Below are 22,107 nucleotides of genomic sequence, written 5' to 3' on the forward strand. Positions count from 1 at the left end.
GACACTGCGCATGTCTCTCTCCTGGAATTCCCTGGGCGTAGGCGTTTTCCTCCCTCCTGGGTTGTTAAACTCTGAGGACAGGGATCCTTAGTCTACTGGCATTTGTGTACCGTTGGGGAAGCGTTCACCTATCACACAGTGTCTTCCCTATAAAGACTTGTGAGAGAAATTTCTCAGGGGCAAATGGCTTGTTTTTATTTTAGGGACACGGTGTCCTGTATACCAGATTCTATTCCTCCTCTTTGCACTGGCTGCTAGGAAGCTCGGAGCTACCCCTGTGCCAGAGTTCTAAGCAGTGCCTTGTTGAAATCTCCACTTACATGTCTCGTGGTCTTTGTATTAATTTCTTATTGCTGCTGTAACAAATACCCCATGGGGTTCCCATCTCTGTCAGTGGCCCTTCCATCTGCTAATTACTCACTTCGGACACTGGCTCCTCGCTCCCTTTCACCCCCACCCCGAGTCCCTCATGTCGTTCTGCCATATCTACTTCTAAGATGTATCTAGAGTCCAGTCACGTATTTCTGTGGCTGCTGCCACCTCTCTAAGCTCAGCCACCACCATCTTTTGCCTGAATCCCTATAATAGTCCCTTCGTTTGTCTCCTTACTTCAACTCTTGCCTTTTTTTAAACAGATTTTTAAACACACAAAGCAAATCGTGCTGTTTTCCTGCTGAGTACTCTCCACTCGTTTCCTGTCGTGCTGAATAAAGCAGATTGTGATAGCCGCTCTCGAAGCCGTCTCCCTTGACGCTCTTTACCACCTGTGTGACCCCGCTGTCCCCCCCTTCTCCAACTGGCCCAGGTCGTGCTTCCCACATGTGGTCCCTGTGCCTAAACGCTGCCCCCAGCCCCTCCCTGACAAGTCCTGGTCACCTTTTTGTCCCCTCCTCAGAGAAGCCTTTCCGTACGACCCCGATGTGTTCGGGGCCTCCCCGGCCTGCGGGGCACATGCCCTCCAACACCTCACCCTGTTCCGTAGCCGTCAGCCGCTTCTCACTCTCCACGATCTTCTAGTTCCTGTTTACACTGTTCATCTTCTCTCTCCGATTCTAAATTCCGGGAAGTCGCGGCCATTTGTGTCAATTGTCACAGGATGTGATGCTTCATTAGTCCCTGGCACTAATAGGCACTGAATGCATGTTAAGTGTCATCCTTAGCCTCACTTTCTCTTCCCTTTTTGCTCTTATTTCCCTTCTGTTGTGATCTTCTGACTTTCTGTGGTAGCGAGAGAAGAACCCGTCACCCCCAGGATCTACGCAGCGTGGAGCAGGTAGAGCTGCCCCGTCCCTTCCTTCCCGAGTCTGTATTGTGTGTCGGGGGTCAAGAAACCAGGTTGCTCCTGGTATGTTCCCAGGAAAGGTGGACATTCACCCCAGAATGCCAGCCGGGCCACGGACTGTCTAAAGGGAAAGCCAGAGTGCCTTTCTGGACCCAGGATCACAAGTGCCCGCATAATAATGGAAAAAGGGTATTGTCACTCACTGGGGCACAGTACTTCCTAAGGGACAGTAAGTAACGATGCTCATTACTGTTTTCCTCCCTCTGGCTGGAGCTGGAGGTAAGAAAAATTTGGGCTCTGGATTCTGGGGAGGGAGGACAAGGTCCAGAGCTCTTCTGTTTGTGGCAGGCGAGCCGGGTGTGGGTGTGTGGAGGGTCCCTCAGGAGAGAGCTCACTGGGAGGGGACACGCTGGGACAGAGGGCCTTGGCTCTTTCCTCCTGATCTCTGACCCGTGCGTGGTGGCACACCGCACCCCTTCCTTCGTTCCCTAGTCCTGTTCCTTGGCACGGCGCCTTCGGCCTTCCGTATATGCTCTTCTCTGCTGGGCCGGCGGATGGCGGAGGGTTTGGGGAAGCTTGTGCTGGCACCAAGTTGGTTGGTTCTCCCAGGACCCCTTTCCTATAGGTGCCACATGCCATGATTTATACACAAACATGATTTGCCTGATTGTTGCAGTCTGGGCCTGGAACAATTTTAATTAACGGGAAAATGGTCCTCAATACACCGATTAGACCTCTTCAGGTACAACAAGATAAAAGCCTGATAATTTGGATGGAGTACCGTTCTTAAACGGTTACTCTATGCACAGCAGCCAATCGGGACGCGGGGCTCTCTCCCACCTGATCCAATGAGTAATTAAGAGAGGGCTTTTTCTTCCCCCTCTCCCCTCCCTCCACCCCCCCCCCCAACTAAAGCTTAACAGGTTGGTGGTATAATTTGGAGACTTTAAAGGGTGTCATGCTAGGAGCTTAGGCAAGAGCCAGGCACTGTCCTCTCACAGGCGAGTAAGAGGAGCAGGGACGTGGAAGCAGGCAAGGTAGGTGACGTTTGTCAGGCAAGTTTGAGGGGCCTGGGGCCATGAGTGAGCTGGGCACACAGAAGACTGGTGATGGCACCGTTTCCCGCCTGCTCAACGTGGTGGAAAGAGAGCTTCAGGCAGGGAGGGAAAAAGGCGACCCTACAGAGAAGGAGCTGCAGATCACCCTGGAGGACGCCCCTCTCTGGCAGAGATTCAAGGAAGTCACTAACGAAATGATCGTGACCAAGAATGGCAGGTGAGTCCATCTGCAGCCCTGCTGTGGCTGGCAGGGCTTGGCAAGACAGGTGAGACCCCAGGGATACTGAGGCCATTCTTCACTCAGGGGCCCAGGGGGCCGATGAAACACCCTCACGACAATGGTCACACGCGTTCCCCCGGCCAACATAATTAATCTCTCTTAGTCCATCAGAGGATGGGACCACCTGTCTTGCATGTATTTTAAATGGAGACATTCTGGGAAGTGAGTCTACAGGGGGGTGTGGGGGGCATGCCCCAGCGGTTCAGGAAATGTGCTCAAATGTCAGAAAATACTAATCTTTGGCTGACGGCATATCCTGGAGCAGAACTGAGCCCCAGCTTTGTTCAGATAAGCTGAAAGTCAACTTTATTTAGAAGTGGGATGGTTTTCTCTCTAGTATAGCAAACTTGCTGGAAATTTTAGACTAGTTGAAGATTGGGAGCCAAAGGGCAAATTTAATCGTTGCCTGTCACTACATCTGTTACCTGGTGTGTGTTTGAGGCTGTGTGAGTGTGATGTGAGAGACGTAATTATAGTTAATGAGACCATAGCCTACTGCCTGAGAGAGGGGGAGATGCCTTTTCCCCCCTTATTGCAACAAATTAGGGATTAACTGAACCTGATCTCTCTTGGCATTTCTTGGATTCTATTAAATCTAGTCTATTAAATCTAGTCGGTAATACTAGAAGCTTTCACTTAGTAGAAGAGACACGGACGTTTTGAGAGAGAATTGTACTTCTCCCTGCTTGGCCATGCCAGCTCCCAGCATCCAGCTGATCTCTGGGTTCACATGGTCACAAAAGGACAACACGTCGAAAGGTGTTTCAAGTAGGGTAAGAGTGTAATTGTCACTCTTGAGAGAAGTTCTCTCTAGTAGAGAAAAAGTCAAGTCCAGCTGAACTTCTGGCAGGCGTTTGTGCTTGTGCAGAATGCTTTCCGTTCCTGATGTCTTGCTTTTCCACGTTTGAAGGAAATGCACAGTGTGGAAAGTGAACCATTCCTTGTCTGTCTGGGAGGAGGACTGACCCAAGGGCAGTTACATGACATTAGAGTGCGTTAGAGTGACAGGTGTACAAGAAATGAGGACATTTCAACACACTGATGGTTCTGAGTAGCAGGAATGTCAGCCTTGCTTGATACTTACGTTTTCTCTCTCAAAACGGGTCCCCTACTTATTTCATATATGGGATGCATTTCTTTTAATATCTATAATTGCAGTTACGCCCATTCCTACTCGTGATCTGTAGTAATTACACATGATTTTGGAAGAAAGAGACCTAAAACATGTTTTTCATTCCAAAGAATCACCCGACATTCCTGATTGGATTTAGTTTCCTGTCAAAGATGAGGGATGATACACTTGTCAAACTGTTATGATGTCCGATAGCAGGTAGCACTTTCTGCTAATTCTTTGTTCTTATTGTAGAAGTTGCATTAACACTTAGCCTGATAGTATCTATTGGGCTGTCAGTGTCCATGTAGGAAAGTAAAGGAAGTACAGTCGCCAAGTAACAATGCAGTTCATCTGTTTCAATAAGGAATAAATAAGTTTCTGAAACCATTGTAACACTCAGTTTAATAATATGTTGTCATATTGGCATGTACTTTCTCTTGCCTTTTTGCACCTACATAATGTTTTCTCCATGTTTCAAATTTGAAATTTTTTCCATGTTTGAAATCATTTGATATTAACTACGTGAAAACTGTTCTTTGTAGAAAAGCCTGAATGTGGTCCACTTGGTTTTCTTATTGTCCGTGGAGGTCCTGCGTGGCTTGTCCTCCTCCACTGGACTGAATCTTTTCTAGAAGGGCTCTGACCCCCTTGGGTCAAGATTTATTTTGCCAGGAGATAGGAAGCTCCCTTTACACTTCAGATAAAGAAGAAAGACAAGTCTCTAAGAGATCGATGTGGTTGATAATGCATGAGCTTGGTCTGGAATGACTCTCAATCTCTTAGTTTCACGGATTAAATTGTCAGAATATATTATGTTATACCCGGTCTTATAGTAAAATAAGGCAGGGTATTATACCCAGTATTGTATTATATTGTATTATATTATATGACCGGGTCTTATAGTAAATTTAGTAAGACCAGGTCTTATATTAATTTTTGTTCCGAAAGATGCATTAGAGCTGATTGTCCGGCTAGGTCTTATTTTCGAGGAAACACGGTACTTCTCAGCTCCTCAGTCTCTTGGTCGCGTCTGTAGTTAGCTACACCTTGGAAAGAAAAGGGGCGAAAATCAACTTGACTGGAAGTGCAGTTCATCTCTGAAAACAAGCCTGGTGTTGAGCGCTGCCCATTGGTGAATCCATAGCATCCTGGCCATCGTGAGGCAGGAGGAGCTGAACTTGGCTCAGAGGCAGGGTGAGCTCCAGTCCCTGTTACCAGGCTTTGGGCAAGTTGACTGACTTTTATAGGTTCCTCGTTGATGTAATAGAGACTAAACGATATGTAGCACCTCTTAGTTCCTTTGTGGTGATAAAAATAATTATAAAACTCTTGGCACATGAAGTGCTGAAGAGAATAAAGCAATAAGCCATTCTGCAACTTTTCAGATGTGTCCCAAGAGCAGGACACGGGGCTTCTTCACTTCTTTACTGTTTTTGTTAATAGCTTTATTGTGATAATTCACATACCACACAGTGGTTTGGGGTATATTCGCACTGTTGTGCATATATTCCCACAAATGATTTTTAGAACATTTTCATTGTCCCTCAAAGAAACCCTGCATTCTTAACCTTCACTTGCTCGTCCCCCATCCTCTTCAGCCCTGGCGGCCACGAATCTACTTTCTGTCTCTCACTGTACATTTGCCTGGTTTGGACATTTAATACGAATGGAATCATCCAGTACGTGGCCCTTTGCGACCGGCTTCTTTGACTTAGCATCGTGGCTTCAAGGTTCATCCATGTTGTAGTGTTTTATTGCCAAGTAACATTCCGTTGTATAAATATACCCCTCATTGTTTCTCCATCCACCAGTTGATAGACATATGTGGTGTTTCCATTTTGGGGCTATTATGAATAAGACCGCTATGAACATTCGTGTGTTGTGTGGACGTGTGCTTTCCTTGCATATATACCTGGGACTGGAATTGCTGGGTCATCTGGGAACTCTGTATCTAAGTGGCTGAACAACTGCCAGACTCTTTCGCAGAGTGGTTGGACCTCTTCTATTCCCAACCAGTTTCTCCACGTCCTCGCCAGCGCTTGTAGCTGTCCACCTGTTTTAAGACAGCCCTCCCCCACCCAGTGAATGTGAAATGGTATCACTACAGTTTGGGTTGCATTTCCCTTCTGGCTAGTGACGTTGAGAATCTCTTCCTGTGATTGTAGTGTCCATAGGGCATCAGGTGGAGCTCCTGAATGGAGTGTGGGCGAGAAGCCAGCACACGTCTCATTCTGGAATTAAGGTCATGCTACATTCTTTGTGAGGGACAGTTGAAGGAGAGAGGCGGGTACTCGGATCCATTAGCAGCGGAAGTGACAATCTGAGTTTCGTCTTCCTTTTTGCCCCAGTCACACTGGCCTTCTCTTTCCTCAGGAGTCCAGTGGACCACAGGGCCATGGCACTTGCAATTCCTTTTGTGTGTAGCTGTGTTTGCATCACTTATCTCCAGCATCCGCATGACTCATTTCTTCCCATTATTTAGGTCTTAGCTTAAACGTCACCCCTGGACCTACTGAAGTCCATGTAGCATAGCTGCTTACTCTGTCATCTCCCTGGGTGATGTCCCCCATTTTAGTTCCTTCACGGCACTCTTGCAATCTAAAATTATCTTCTACATCAAAAAAACCCCAAAAACTTGTTTACATTTTGGTTGGCTGACTTCTCCGTTCAAATGTAAGCTTTATGAACAAGACACTGGGTCTGCGGTTTTTTATCTCTTTGCAAATGATTGCGATTCAGCTGGAGAATAAAAATTGAGGTCGTATGAAAGTTATTCATTTACTCTTTTTTGAGAACTAATCATACACCATCAGACTCACCCTTTTTAAGTGTACATTTCAGTAGTTTTTAGAATAGTCACAAAGTTGTGCAACAGACATGACTAGTTCTAGAACGTTTCACCCCAAGGAAACCCCATAGCCACTGGCAGTCATTCCCCACTCGACCTGACTTCTTACCTCCAGAGAGAAAAGCAGAGGGAAGTGGTTGCCGTGAGCCGGGCAGGAGGGAGGCAGAGTTGATGTCCTTTGTGTTTCCAACTTCCAAAGTCACTGCCCAAGGTAAGATTCTAGAACACAAGCAGAGTTGGGCCAGGTGAAGGGCTTGGATGGAACGACAGTAGAGCCAGCATGAGCATTGCGCACGAATTAGCTTACTGAGTTCTTTTAGTTACATTTTTTTTTGGTTGTTTATGCTCATTGAGTTCTTGCAACAACTTTATGAAGCTGGGTGAGAGGGATGATGAAATTGAAGGTTGGAGAGTTTAAGCAGGGCAGCTTCTAGCCGTACATTCAGGAAGGGTGGGAGTTGAAGCCAGGCAAATGGAACCGGGACCTACAGTCAAAATCATCCATCCGTATGGCCTGTGAAAGGTACTAGCTACTGAGTACCTACGTCCTCAGTGCCAGACAAAGAGATGGACCTTGGTCCGTCTGATGGTAAGTTCCCCAGGTTCCTTCTATTCTTCCGTGAAGAGATTAGAAGTGGCCTCTAAGGCATTTAGAAAAGGGGGCAGGGGCGAAAACAGAACCCTAGTCTGTATGCATAGTTGCAGGACTAACTTGGAAATGGAGCCAGCCGTGGAGTTGAAAAGGAACTATTGATGAGGTGGCCTGAGCCAAAGGGGAAAAAACCTGTTGCTGTCCAAACAGCTCAAGAAGTCCTGGAGTTTACACTCAGGAGACTGGGAGGCTGGAAGGCTGGGGTTCATCTCCAGACCTATTCCTTGTCGTCTGTCGCTCAGTTCCTTTTTTTTCTATATGTGACAATACCCCTTCTGCGTGGCCACACAGCATGTCCTTGGTGACCCTCCAGATTCTCACCTGGCCCATCCCTGCTTTCAACTCCGTCCCTGGCGTCCTCACGCCCCTTCTCTTAGCAGTGGGCCCATTGCAGCTTTTTCCTTTTCCTCGTCCTGCCAGCTCATCAGAAGCACAGATCCTATGAGTGACTCTCCCTCCACCCCCATTCCCTTATATAAGTCCTTAATTATCTTCTTAAAAGCTAAAGATACTCTAGAGCAGTGCTTCTTAAGCTTTAATGTTCCTATGCTCCTCTGGGGCTTTTGAAAAAGCACGTAGGTCTGGAGTGAAATCTGAGGTTCTGCATTTCTATAAACTTCTAGCTGATGCTGCTGGTTCACGGACCACAGTGAGGCCCGACTGTCTAGATTAGATTATCAGCGCCGTAATTTGGGGGTTCCGCGTGTACCAGCGGCGCTGACCGATAAGACAGCACCTGGCCCAATCAGGTAGGGGTGGGGTATGTATCCGGAAACCAGGTCTTTCGAGGAAAGATGGGAGCAACGTAGAATGTTTGGTGAAGGAAAAATTAACCAAAGGGAATCGGAAGCCAGGTGAGGTAGCATCTCCAAACATTTGTGAAAGCAAACTTGCCGGTGTTTTTCTAGGGGACCGAAGAAGGACCACTGAATTCAGATTAGCGTGTCGCAAAGGATATTCCTTGCGCACAGATTCCCTCAAAATGCTCAGTGAAAAGACGGCTGTACTTTCTTTGGAGTTCAGCGAACGCACCGTCTCATTTGTCCTTCTCAAAGGTTTATGGAGTACGTCAGTACAGTAAAGGCTCTGAGAAGTCCTGCAGGACAGGAGCTGGTCTAACTGAATAGCCAAGAGTTCCCCTCACTTACTTGACCGTGAAACCCCATTTTCACTATCAGTGCTATTATCGTTACTCAGAGCTGGGGTTCTTTGTGAGACCGGGAAGGGCTGCTCTGTGGATTCGCGTGAGAATCTGATGTGTGTCAGGAAGAAGACTTGGAAGAAAGCTCTCTGTATGCACGTGGCACGTGACTATACACCTTGGGCTCCAGGTTCCTCCAGCAAATGACTAGATTGGTGGTTCTCAGACTTTAAAAATGGAGCACAACGGTTTAGAGTGAAACCCCAATATAACATGCATTTATGAAAAGGGGTTGTGTTGGAGTGGGGGCTCCTGGCCTGGTCCCTCTTTGTGTGGCCCCTCCTGGGCACGTTCTGCACCCCTGAGGCACATCGTGAGCAGTCCCCTCGGTGGACAGTTGGCTGGACGAGGGGCGGCAGTGTCCCTAACATGCTAACATCCCTCCTGGGGCTGTTCCTGCCTTTTCTTCTAGACGAATGTTCCCTGTTCTAAAGATCAGTGTCACGGGGCTGGACCCCAATGCTATGTACTCCCTCCTGCTGGACTTTGTCCCAACGGACAGTCATCGCTGGAAGTACGTCAACGGGGAGTGGGTGCCCGCGGGCAAACCGGAGGTCTCCAGCCACAGCTGTGTCTACATCCACCCGGACTCCCCCAACTTCGGGGCCCACTGGATGAAGGCGCCCATCTCCTTCAGCAAAGTCAAGCTCACCAACAAGCTCAACGGAGGTGGGCAGGTATGACCGGGTCACCCGGCCGCCCCACAACGCCAATCAAGAAATATCAAGAGTGCATTTAGGCAATTAGAGGGGTCCTCGCCGGCCTCTTCTCCCACAGAAGCCAGTCTTTCCCTGGAGTCCAAATGTAAAGAGGAATAAACAGCTCTTAATTGGTGCTTTCAGTTTTTAATGGACTTCCTGATGTTAAGAGTGAGTGCGTCGTACTTCACTTACCCATCAGGGGCCCTTTCAGAGTCCCGTCTTGTGTGTGCTGCTTTTTACCCACCCGGGAGGGAGAGGTTTGTGGGTACCACGTTTTGTTATTCCCTCTCCCCTTTTTCGGTGTAAGTGGTATGTTGGCAATGGACAGATCCCTTAATAAAAAGCTGCGCCTAAATGAAATAATTGCTACCTCCACTTGGGCATTAGGATAATTATCAATAGAAATTGAATCAGCTTGGGTTTTCAGAAAAAAAACACACACAACACACACAAAAATCCAAACAAACCTCCAATAAGGAAGGTTTTTATTTTAGGTCTTTATTAGAGTAAACAAGATTTGGGGGCCTGTTCCTCTTTTGTTTTCTCTGGGAGGATTATGAATACTAGTGCACTGTGTAAGGTGGTTATTTACCTTGTAAAAGGTACACTGTTTGTGGGGGGGATTAGAGGGCAAGGTCTGTTCCCCCATATTTCGCTTTGGTGAGCCACCTAGCCCTCAGTTGTCATCTCCCTTCCCTGCTCTCTCTCTGTGTTTAGCCCGCTGAGACGTAGGAGTTTCATGTTTTAGGAGGGCGAGGCAATCCACCCAAGTCTTTGCAATACTCAGAAGGTTCCAGTTCTTGATTAAAACAGGAAATTGAAAAGTAAACTGTTACTGCCTCCCAGATTTCACAACCCGAGACGTTCAACAGACCTTTCATTTGAAGCCCAGAGTGGGTTTTGCGTAAGCAGCCGATGTCAGGTGTCATTACTCTTTAGGTAGTTGTCCCTTGTGAAATGTAGCCACGGTTAGCGTTTCAAAATACTAGGATTCCTATGAAGAAAAACAATATGTCCTAATGGGTCAAAATCTACACTGTGGTGCTGAACATAGGGAGAGAAAAAAAACAAGGAAGCCAGGATTTGGGCAGAAAAACTGAACACTTGACAACTCCTCCCTGGCAACCCACCCGCACCCCCCTGGAAGCTCCAGCGTTACTCTCCCTGGGAGCTTCTGACCCCCGCCCCACCCCACCCACCACGATCAGTTCTTAGAGAGATGTGGTACCAGCTCAGGTGACCGAGGATTTGAAGTGTGGCCCTAACTGGGTGGGTACCAGCCTGCGGGTCTATCACCTCTGAGACCCCATGCTTGTCTTTCTCTTCTCCTTCCACCTCAACAGATAATGTTGAATTCTCTGCATAAATACGAACCCCAGGTTCACATCGTGCGTGTGGGAGGGGCCCATCGAATGGTGATGAACTGCTCCTTCCCCGAGACCCAGTTCATAGCTGTGACGGCCTATCAGAACGAGGAGGTGAGTATGTCCACGTCACCTGGGAGGGCGTGGGGGCCCTGCTGGGGGGCTTGCATTGCCGTGACCCAGCTGGGATGGAAGCTTCTCCAGGATTCAGACGCACTCGGCAGAGATGCCGGTCCACAGTGAGGCAGCCTGTTTGCCAAAGGGCGCCAGCACTTCCTCTCTGGGACCAGGAGGCAGGTTTTGTGCTGTAATAAAACCAACACAAACCCAGGGGCCTTTTGTTCCAGGGCCGGTGTGCACAGAGCTGGGTGTGTCCTGCTACAGAAGCCAGACCCTGCGAACGGGGCCCGGGGTGTGCGCTGTCCTGTCCGTCCTGTTGGTTAGTTTTTGTGGCCACACTTAGGTCTTTCCTTGCCTGGCTGGAGCCACACTGAGTGACCAGGGGCTGGCCTCTGTGAAGCAGGTGCAGGCAGGGTGTTGGGTCCATTTTCTACTCTGGGGGGGATCCCAGGCCTGGGGAAGCACCTGGGGAAGCTTGGATTCCTTTTCATTTAACTTAACAATTGTTTTACATATAGATGAGAATATAGATTTATATATATGCACAGAACGCGTGTTGAAATAACACACTTGAACGCTTAGCATTAAGCAAGGAGAAAGGCCAGGTCATGCATCTGACTCTGTAGCCTTCCTCCCTCTTTCTCCGGGTTTCTTCCCACCCGTGGTTCCTGGGCCAGAAAGAGTTTGGCTTTTGTTGTGCTTTTCTTCCTTCCACCAGACAGCAGCGTGGCTCAGGCCCTTGCTGACAGACACGTTCTTTTCATTCTTTATTCAGCAAATATTTGTTGACTCTTACTCTATCTGGATGTTGTTCTGTGTGCTGGGAATAGCGCAGTGATGATGTGTCCTCAGGCACGTGGTCCCAGTGGGACCACATATGGGTCTACAGCACGGAGACCAAGCATGTGTCATGTCTTACATATGACATCTATATGTCAGATGGCTCTGGAGAAAAATGGAGCAGGATAAGGCCGGGGGGACAAAGCGTGACAGTGGGTGATGGTTTTGTGCTAACACAGACGATGGGTAAGTGATCATTTAAGATTCAGGGAGGAGGTGCCAGGCTGCTCTCTTGGGGGTGGGGGTGGGATGTTAGTGTGTGACTCTCCACTGTGTTCCCAGCGATTACAGATGTAACTGATGTGTGGCGGGTGTTCAGTAATTGTTGAAGCAGTGGATGGATGGATGGATGGATGGATGGATGGATGGATGGATGGATGGATGGAAGAATGCATGCGTTGCTCCTTTCTAATGTTTGTTCTTTGCTCACTTGCACTGCATTTGTCATTTCCACCACAGGACACACTAAAAGGTTCTTTGCCAGATGCAGTGCAATAGTGATTTCGTGCAGATACAAGCAAGGAAAGATGGGGAGGGAGAAAAAGAGGAAGTAAAATTTATTCTGCTTTTGCAGAAATTCATGGGTGAAGAGAAAGGGTTCTGTCTGCTCACGCGTGTTCTGCTTTTACTAACACTTCTTATCTTTGTCAACACAAGATAACAGCTCTGAAAATCAAGTACAATCCCTTTGCCAAAGCCTTCCTGGACGCCAAGGAAAGGTGAGCGCAGACACTTAAGTAAAATCTGTGAACTGACTTCTACAAATGTGAAATTCATGGTCATCCAGGATGAAGCTAGGCTAGTAGCACTTGCTTTACCTTTGGTGGAATTATGTTCTCAATGTTCAATTTCATGTTTAACAAGATCAACAAAATTCAGTAAACTCATAATTATCTGTTCCTTATAATACAGGTCCAGGAGAACCCCTCACTGGCAGTGGTTTGTCCGCTGTTTTGCTATAGATTCTTGAAAGTAGCCCAACCGCATTTAAAACAAATAATTGATTTAGATCTTTCATAGTTCACTCTGCCACCCCCACCCCGACCCCATCCCCATTTATCTCTGAATAGTATGGTTTCAAAAACTTTTTTTTTAAAACTATGTTTAGCCTGGGAAATGTGAGTCACCCATACACGTGAGAGGTTCTTACTCAGAGGTCTGAGAGAAGTCAGAGACTTCTGGGGTGCGAATGATAACTCTGCCACTTTGGGTCAGTGATGTCATGTCTCTATATCTTTACTTTCCATTCTAGGAAAAAAAAAAATCAAAGACTAATGGTACTTATCCTTAATTCTATCAACAGGGCCGAGAGTATAAATGTGATTACCTTCAAAGCGTTCGGGTGTTATCCTCTGAGTTTCAAGTCTGTCTTGATACCACCCGTACCTATCTGATCTTTCCTTTTCATCTGAGAGGCTCTGATGTTTATATTGATGCCACAGGAATCGGTCCAATCAATATTTGATTTAATGTCAATGATCTAGAAGATACATAACTTTTTCAGATAACTGAAGGTCTAAAGAAAATCTGATACGTGAGATGACAGACTCCAGGTTCACAGGATAGTAGGTGGTATAATGAAAATAATTGAGGACTTGGAGTAAGATTAGGAGGTCCTGACTTTGAGTCCGAGCTTTGCTATTTCCTGGCCGTTTGATCTGGCCTGCGTCAGTTTCCCTCTCTGAGATCCATCCACTTTTTAAATCGTCAAAGTGGACATAGTGATGCTTCTTCCCTCACAGGATCACGGGTGGGTCCAGCCCATCACAGATGTGAAATTGCCCTGAAGTCCTCCGCAAGTCTTAGCTGTGGTTATCGTTGCTTGGATCTCGCCAGGCTGGAGCAATGATCCCAGATCACGAAGATCAAACCAAATAGGAATAGCTGTAAATAGGGCGAGTTGGAGTCACCATAAAATGGCAGTTCAAAGAGCAATTGCACAAGTCAGCAAAGTGCCCTGGAGGAAGGAGAATGGGAGAAAGATAGAAGGTTTGAGGAAAAAAGGTGTTTGGTTTCCAAGAAATGTATTGCTTGCTCTCCAAGGAGAATTCGGGGCAGACTTTGTGCTGAGTTGTGTAATAAGCTGGACAGCCATGGTACGTTTCGTTACTCTTCCAGGAATCACCTCAAAGACGTTCCAGAAGCTATCGCTGAGAGCCAGCACGTGACCTATTCTCACTGTGAGTTGGGGGGACACTGGGTGGGAGGACACTTGCAGCCGTCTCCCACCTCAGAAGTTTTCCCTGTTGTGACCGCCTAAGGCCTGTTCCAAATCTATCAAGACCCAAGAGGTTATTTCTTCCACTCAGGACAAGTCTATGCCCTTGAGTTCCCAGAGACAACCTGTGTTCTGAGGGGGCTTCAGCAAATCTTAGGCAGGAGATAAAAATGGAAACGATGAATTTCTTAGACTCTAGTTTCGCGTTGGTGAGGCTAAGAGCTCTCAGAAGTGCCCTTTGGGCGGGTCTCCTACCTCTTCACTCTTCGCCTCTCCGTTTTGGATTTCCCCTGCTCTTAGTACTTGCTCGTTTTCAAGTTGGTCACCACTGCATGTCATCTAAAGCTGCAACAGTAACCCCAGGTCAGTGACATGAGCAGAGAAGTCAGCCCTGGTGTCTGACACACTTCAGCTTGGGTCACAGTGGTTTGCTAAGATGCCTTCTGCAGTTTTCCAGCTGTGAGATCCCGACTCTCTTCTACCCCTATACTTTGATGCGTCCTCCGTTCGTTGCCAAGGTGGCAGGATAGCCACACCGAGAAGCAGCTCTCAGAAAAGCACTTTTTAAAGTGACAAGGGATAAAAAGTTTTTGTACAGGCTGGACACGTGCCGAACCGCATGTTTTCCAAATTCACACTTTGCTGTCTTCTTAGCAAACTTTTTGGCTCGTTATCGCTCTCTGTGTCTCTCTCTTTGTCTTTCTATCTCTGTCTCTCTGTCTCTGTCTCTCCCTCCCTCCCTCCCTCCCATCCTCCCTCCCTCCCTCCCTCACCTAATTGTTCTGGCTGGGGTTTCCAGTGCTATGTTGAATAGGAGTGGTGGGGGTGGGTGGGGGGCACAATCCTTGTCTTTTTCCTGATCTTAGAAGAAAAGCTTTCAGGTTTTGACCATTGAGTTTGTTGTTCGTTGCAGGCTTGTCATGTGTGGCCTTAATTATGTTGAGGCAATTCCCTTCGATTCCTAGTTTGTTGAGTGTGTTTTGTTTTTTTTTAAGTCATGAAAGGGTGTTCAATTTTGTCAAATGCTTTTTGTTTTTCATCAATGGAGATGCTCGTTCACAAACAAATTTCTATGTAATATTTTGCAGCCTTCCCAAATGTTCTAGAAGATTCTTCACTGTGAAGGCGCGCTAGCCAGCTCCCTCTCTTTTCGCTTTCAGGACAGTGGGGCAGTGGTGGGGGGCATCAGGTCTCCTCTTGCTTGGAGTGCGACCCTTCCCGCTGAGCAGAAATAGAGAGGCCTTCACTGTTTCTGTGGAACCACAGTAAACGTTCCTCGTAGCTGTAGATCAGTGAGCTACACACACAGCTAACACCTCCTTCTTACATTGACTTGATTTAATTCACTCAACTCAGAAGCAACTGAACCTTTGCATTTCTATTACCTCATACGTTCAAATAGTCTTTTTATATAGCTATGATTCCAGTGTTCCTTACGAGGTTTCCCAAACTTGGATAGGACCTGTCATCCCTCTTCAAAGAAGCCAGCGTAGCTGCTAGTGTGGAAGGGAGTGGCAGCGGGGGCGCTGGTATCTGTCTCCACATGGGCAGACATTCAGTGCCACGCACGCAGACGCGTAGCTATGCCCAGTGGCTGGTAACCTGAGTTTTGGTGTCAGTCTCTGTGTTTTCCTCTTGTCTCTTCCAGTGGGAGGCTGGATCTTTTCCAATCCGGATGGAGTGTGCACAGCAGGAAATGCCAATTACCAGTATGCGACTCCTTTGCCTCTGTCTGCTCCCCACACCCACCATGGCTGTGAGCGCTATCCTGGCCTCCGTGGACACCGGCCGGCTCCCTACCCTTCTGCGTATGTGCATAGAAACCATTCTCCCTCAGGTGCGTGATTCTGCTAATGACACTCTCAGGGGCGTGGGTGGGGTGGTAGTGGTGGAGAGAAATGGATAAACAGCTAGTGAAAAGCAGTGTCTGAAGCTGGAACCCCTTTCATCTAACCTAGATGATATTACTGTATGTCATTATTTTAATGCTTTCGTTCATCGACTGACAGTTAATTCCATCCTTATAACATTATTAGTGTTGTGTAATTTTCATAAGACACTGAGTCTCCCGGCTTCTGAGGGGTGTGGAAGGGCTCCTTTCGGGGCGCTGGTGTCCTGAGCAGTTCCAGGCTATGCCTCTAAAAGCCAGGTTAGGTCATGGGGTCTGAGGCCCAGCTCTCATCACCGTCACGTGGCCCTTTCCTACGGTGATACTGCACTGGTCCCAGCAGTGAGCAGCTATTAGGAGGGCCCCTGGGGAGCCGCGTCACTGTACATCCAGGCTTGGGTCTGACTCAGGCGGAGGCGTGCAAACCCCACCTCGATCGTTTCTGCAGTCTGATTATTTGTTAAGTTGACACTGTCGCATGCTCTTTTCCTCACGGAGGGCTGCCTTGCGTAAGCCCAGACCTTGCCTGGTTATTTGTATGAAAGAACGAAGCAAGGAAGCCAAGGGTCGGTTTTTTATTCTGTCATTCATACAACAAATATTTATCGAGGGTTCACTATGTTCCAGGCTCTGCCCATGAACAAGATTGACAAGTACCCCACCCTCTTGGAGAGTCTATTCTCACATAGGGAGCTTGATACTAAATAAGTACAACCTATGGCACGGGAGATGGAGGGGGGTGTGAAGACTCCAGATCAGGGAGCCTTGAGCTCTGTGTGTGCAGAGGGCTTTGCTGGTCACCAGTACCTATCCCTGGGTCCCTTCGCCCGCTACTTCCGGCAACAATGACCTCAGTGAGCAATATTCTCACCCTGCTTCCTGGGTCTTTCCGTGGTCAGCACACACAGCACCTCTTCTGAGCCTGTGCTGTGCCCTCCTTTCAGCAGTGGGGATGGAAGGTGATTAAGGCACAGGTTCTTCCCTGGAGGAGCCGCGGGCTACACGGATACATAAATCATTCATCATCCTACAGTGTAGCGACAGCTGTACTGTGGTCCTGGGCTTGCAGCGTCACCCAGGACCTTGCTCCATCAACTGAACTGTTGTTGTTTCCCCAAAGTGAATTTGATAGAGAGTTCCAGCAATAATCTGCAAGTTTTCTCGGGAGCTGACAGCTGGACGCCCTTGTCCTCCACACCCCACGCCAGCCTCCTGTCTGTACCCCACACCAGTGGACCCATCAATCCAGGACCCAGGTGAGAATACTGCCAGCGCTTGCTCAGTGGTCCTGGGGCGTACATACGTGGGCCCTGGGGCTCGAGCGCATTCGTTGGGGAGGCTTGGTCCAAACTATGGTCCTGCTTGCTGAGCCACTGGGGAGTGAAGGTCACAGCAGGATGGACCTTTCCCTCCTGGAGAAAGTGTGGTGGGAAAGCGCCTGCTCGGGCATATACTCTTTCTTTGGTAGCTTTGCATTATGGCCTGGGATTGTTTCTCAGAAATACTATAAACTGTGGTGGTAGCAGATATAGATAATGAATACAGGGGAACTGAAGGGGAAAAGTGTAAATACGCCCTGAGAATTGAAGACCCTTGGTTGTCCATATTCTTCTAAGCTGCCCGTCCTAACGGGGATGGACTGTGGGTTCCTGGCCCACCCCCCAGGTCGCAGGGCGAAGTGTAGCAGGTGGGACCCATGGTGGAACTCGCACACCAGAGACCTGCGTTCAGTTTTGACTTCTGGAAATCAGTGTGGTGGAGGGGAAGGGAAGGGAGCGTGGCGTCTGACGGACGTGGGCTTGAATCTCAGCTCTGCCTCTGCTGGCTTGGTGACCGTGGACCATCTTCTTAGCCTCACTGAACTTAAGCTTTCTCAGCTGTCGCATGGAAATGGGAGCTGCTCTGTAGAGTTACAATGAGACCGAGATGAGGAAACGCATTAAAATGCTTTGTGAAGTGGTAACATTCTGTGTGCAGGTCAGTCGTTACGTTCAAGAGATATGCGGAGTTCTGAGAAGGTCCAAAAGGGATTTGACATGAAAAGACGGGACTTGGGAGGTGTCAGATAACTAGTGATTTGTAGGTCTCTAAAAGGTAGCAGCAGGTAGGGCTTTGGTCGACGGCAGCACGTCTCACACGGAAGGTGCATTAGAATCGCCTGGGATGTGATTAAAATGCACAGGTGGGGCCTGAGACTCTGCAGTTTTCGCCAGCTTCCAGGTGTTGCTGACATTGTTATAAATGGTGATCTGATGACCTTGACGATGACGTAGCTGTGGCCACAGGGGTCTGGCACTGTCCTGTCCAGTCCAGCAGCCACCTGTGGCCACCGAACCCTGAAATGCCACTCGTCCAAGTCGAGATGTGCTGTAAGTGTAACACATGCACAGCATTTGGAAGACTTGGTACGAAACAAAGAATAAAAAACTCAGGGTTTTCTTTTTTGCATTGAATGCGTAATACGAAATGGTAACATTTTAAATATTTTCAGTTCCGTAGACTACTACTAACAATAAGTTCATTTTTTTTCTCTTTAAAAATGTGGCAACTGGGAAGTTTCGCCTGGCATGTGGGGCTCACATTTCATTTCAGTGGGACAGCGCCTGCCTGGAGGACCTCAGGGAAATGCACTGATGTGGGCTGTGGTAGGAAGTGAGAGCGCAGAGCCTTGAAGATATTAAACAGTCTCGTGCTGGTTTCCGTCCTAGACCTTTGGTGTAAGTCATTCATAGTGTTCAAAGCTATCCTCAAGGCCCGTATCAAAATTCTTGTTTTATTGACGGAGAAGCTAAAGTGGAGAAGTATTTAAAACATCATGAAGGTCACACAGTAAGTTATGTAGCGCAGAGCCCATGGTTTTCCCACGGGCCCAGGAGGCATCAGCAAGGAGCTCTGAGCGATTAGTTTAGAAGAAATTGGGGCCAGCGTCTTAGCAAGCTGAGCTGGCTCCAAAAAAAGAAAAAAGTCAGGGTGTGGGCTTCCGCAGTTCCCTATGGCCCAGGTAGGTCTATGGTATCGAAATAGGGCACAGTACTGGTTTCCTCAGAGGCATGCTTAACCCATTCCTGACTCGATAAAGATGTTGCTAGTTGCTGGTTAATGAGCTGCTTCTCAAACAGTGCGGCCTCAGGCCATGCAGAGGCTCTAAGAAGCCAGAACACGCGGATGTCGGAAGGCTCTGAGCCCTGGAGGTTATTCCTCCTGTTCCCACTGCTGTTGTTTCCATCTCGGTTCTCCCAGGATGCTAAGACGTGAAATTTTTTGCACAGGAAAGGTTTTAAAAACCCCGCTTCCCAGGCTGCATGGCATACTAGGGAAATCGGAGTCTCTGGGGGGAGGACCCAGGCAGCAGAATTGAAAAAACAAACCGACAAACAAAAAAGCTCGCCAGGTGATTTCAATGTGCAGCCACGCATGGGAAGCAGTGCTCTAGAATAAGAGACGTCCAAGAAAGCGGTTCAGTCCCCGGCCTTTCTGCCAGGGGCTGGAGCTGACCGGGAGGGACCGGGAATGGGAGGGTTAAGGATGGCAGCCAGCTTTGCCTGCGTGTGGTGTGCCAGGCATCCTATACTCACCTTCTCATTGAATCCTCACAGCAGTAGGTGTAAGGCACGTATAACGATCACACTCCAAATCTCGAAGGTGAGGAAACTGACGCTCAGAGACGTTCAATACTTTGACCAAGGCCACGGAGCTAATAGTGGGAGGGCTAGGATTCAAACCCAGGTTTTCTGACCCCAGTCTGTCCTGGTTATTATGCCATGTGGCCTCCCCTGGCCAGTGAGACATCTCCCTCACAGATCATACCGTCCAAATATCCCCCTTTCTCTCCCCTGCCCATGTACACAGGCTGCAGGGAAGGGAGGCCCAGAGACAAAATTCCGTGTTCAAATTTGAACAACTTCCTAGGGGTAGGGCCAGGTCTCAGGACACCTAGTCATATGCGTCTCGACTACCTGTTTCTGCTTCTCTAGGCTCCTCTGCAGAAACAGGGCCAGCCTGTGCCAGAGCTAGAACTAAAACCGCGGCCAGAGCTCCCTCCCAGACCCGCGCCCCTTGGCATTGTATGTGCTTGTCAGGTGGCTGTCCTTTCTGGGAGTGTCATCAAGCCCCCTGTCTGTCTTTCTCTCTGTCTCTGCAGCCCCTACCCGTGCCTGTGGACCATCAGCAACAGCGGTGGGGGCCCTGCAGGCTCAGGCCCGGAGGTGCACACCGGGTCCCCAGGGGCCTTTCTCCTGGGCAACCCCGCTGTGACTTCGCCCCTTTCCAGCCAGGCACCCCCTTCTGCTGGTGTGGAGGTTCTGGGGGAGCCCTCACTGACCAGCATTGCCGTGTCCACCTGGACAGCAGTGGCCTCGCATCCCTTCTCAGGCTGGGGTGGCTCCGGTGGGGCTGGACGCCATTCTCCCTCCTCGTTGGACAGCTAGGCAGGTGCCTAGGGACGGTGTCAGCAGGGAACCTGTGTGTGTAGGGCACTTAGGAACCCCATCTACGATTCCAGTGAGTCAGACTGCGGGGTCTGCCCACCCAGCGAGCTGGAGGGTGGGGTGGGTTCGACCAGAAGTCTCCTGGAAGATTGTTCAGTGTGGATGATGCTCATTATGTCACTTGCATCTCTTCTGGAATTTTCCTTTTGTACTTCCGTTTTCTCTGCAACTTATCCATGCGATGCTTAGGCAACAAAAGTTCATTGAGTACCTTCCTGTGCCCTGCCCCGTGCTCTGAAATGATGCCAGAACACTGTATCCTGTTCCGTGAGGTGTTGCAAAGGTATGAAGTGAGCTCAACGTTTACGTAGCCTCAGGTCACGGCGTCGCTGCTTTGCGCAGCCTGGAAAGGATGTGTGGCCCCAGGGCTTCTGCTTTGAGTGTGAAATGAACAAAGCTGGAGCCAATCCTGTAATGGAGCAGTGTGCCTGCCACCGAGGAAATGAGGCCGTCTCATTCCCGTGCTCGGAAACTTTCGATGGCCAGCCGGTGCCTGCAGAGTGAAGTCACATCTCCTCACTCCCAGGATAGTCTCAAACCATCTCCAGCTTTAGCTCCCTGTGACCCTTTAGCATCCTGTATTTCAGTCGGGGCAGGCATTCTGCCTTGGTTCTCTGCACAGTCAGTGTGCTTCTCACACCGCTCGACCTTCTCCTGTGCCTGAGCTGTCCCCATCTGTCCTGTCCCACCTGTGTGAAACCTGCCCATCTCCCGGGGGCCGGCCGAAGCGCCACTCCCTGCATGCAACATCCGACCTGCCCGGCACACGGTCTCCCTGCTCCCTGCCGTCCCCCTGGTTCTGCCTGTCATAAAGCTTGCCTCATTCTGCCTGTATATTCCTTACCTGCGTGTGTCTCTCTCCCACTAGACTGTAAGCCCCCCGTGGGTGAGGTCTAGCTTTGTCTTTGTACCCACAGCTCCTGATCCTGTGTGTGCTTTGCCAATTGTAGGTGCCCAATAAACATGGCTGAGTTGAATTGGTGTGAAGTGCGTGTGCTACAGGGACAGTGATGGAGCTCGCTGGGAGGCAGCGCTCAGAGGCACGTGTCCGGGACAGGGTAGCGTGTCTGTGTGGGAGCCCAGGACCACGCTGGGACAGCCAGTTCTCGGTGACTGATGACATATGGAGACGGTTTGGGCCAAGGCAGCTACTCCCAAACATTGGTCCTGGGCTGGCACCGCCTGGACCACCAGTTAGAAATACAGATTCCTGTGCACACTGCACACCGATTGGATCAGTCTCTTTGGGGCTGGACTCCTGGGATCTGCATTTCAAAGAAGGGCTCCAGATAATGGTCCAGAGTCAACGTTTGCAAATGATTTGCCAGGAATAGAGAAATAGAACCTATGAGAAATACTCTAGAACCTCATTTCAGGTAAAAATTTCAATCTCTGCCTCAGCCAAGGTCATTGCCATAGCTGATGAGCAAAATCACTGTTTCAGTGGTTTTCCTTTGCCTCTCCTACCCTCTGCTGGATGTGCTGATAAGCCCGGAAGCGAGGTTCCCAGACCTGGGTGATGAGTGGTTCTCTCAGCCATGATGTCACATTGCACCACTCGGGGTGTGATGGAGGGAGTCTGAGGTTCCACTGGGAGCCTGGCAGTGGCTCGGCCGCTCCCACCACTGTTCCACCAGCTGAGTCCCTCCAGCCCCCCCCCCATGCCAAGCCTTGTCTGGAACGTGCAAACATGGTGCTGGTGCGTTCTTGTCGCTTTCTACAGGGAAGGGTCCTCTAACACTCTGTGGTTCGCGCCACCGGGTAGGAGCTGGGTAACGAAGATGCACGAGCAGGGAAGCACATAAAAGGCTCCCAAGTTTCTTGAATGCACCTCAGACTCCATTTTCTGAACCAACCTAAGCACTCAAGTGTGGTTCCTCCTTTCTGTATCATTCCATTTGTGGACTTGGATCTCTGGCTCTCGGACCACATGGTATCCTGGGCAGCACTCAGCGCTGCCGGGCCAGAGCTCTGGGTCGCTCATTGGTGTGAGTGATGGCGGACCAATGTACCCACACGACTGCTCTCTGAAAGCTGCTGAGTCAGCTCCCCCA

General features: G+C 49.2%; 1 protein-coding gene across 6 annotated transcripts; it reads left to right on the forward strand.

Moving 5' to 3' along the window:
* Positions 1–941: 941 nt before the first annotated feature.
* On the forward strand, positions 942–21,030 carry TBX19 (T-box transcription factor 19). Of its 6 annotated transcripts, XR_012492856.1 has the most exons (10): positions 942–1,273; positions 1,358–2,557; positions 8,848–9,112; positions 10,480–10,614; positions 12,118–12,179; positions 13,579–13,640; positions 15,327–15,515; positions 16,687–16,822; positions 18,159–18,283; positions 19,708–19,832. XR_012492856.1 is itself a non-coding variant. In XM_074322181.1 (9 exons), exons 2-9 carry the CDS (start codon positions 2,361–2,363, stop codon positions 19,991–19,993), a joined length of 1,332 nt encoding a protein of 443 aa, XP_074178282.1. In that variant the 5' UTR covers positions 942–1,273; positions 1,358–2,360; the 3' UTR covers positions 19,994–21,030. The 6 variants fall into 6 exon arrangements, 5 of the variants coding, with proteins under 5 accessions (XP_074178282.1, XP_074178283.1, XP_019603000.1 ...); XM_074322181.1 differs by lacking the exon at positions 18,159–18,283 and having other exon boundaries at positions 19,708–21,030; XM_074322182.1 differs by having other exon boundaries at positions 18,159–19,829.
* The last annotated feature ends 1,077 nt before the right edge of the window (positions 21,031–22,107 follow it).

This window comes from Rhinolophus sinicus, linkage group LG17, assembly GCF_036562045.2.
Source record: "Rhinolophus sinicus isolate RSC01 linkage group LG17, ASM3656204v1, whole genome shotgun sequence".
Taxonomy (NCBI): domain Eukaryota; kingdom Metazoa; phylum Chordata; class Mammalia; order Chiroptera; family Rhinolophidae; genus Rhinolophus; species Rhinolophus sinicus.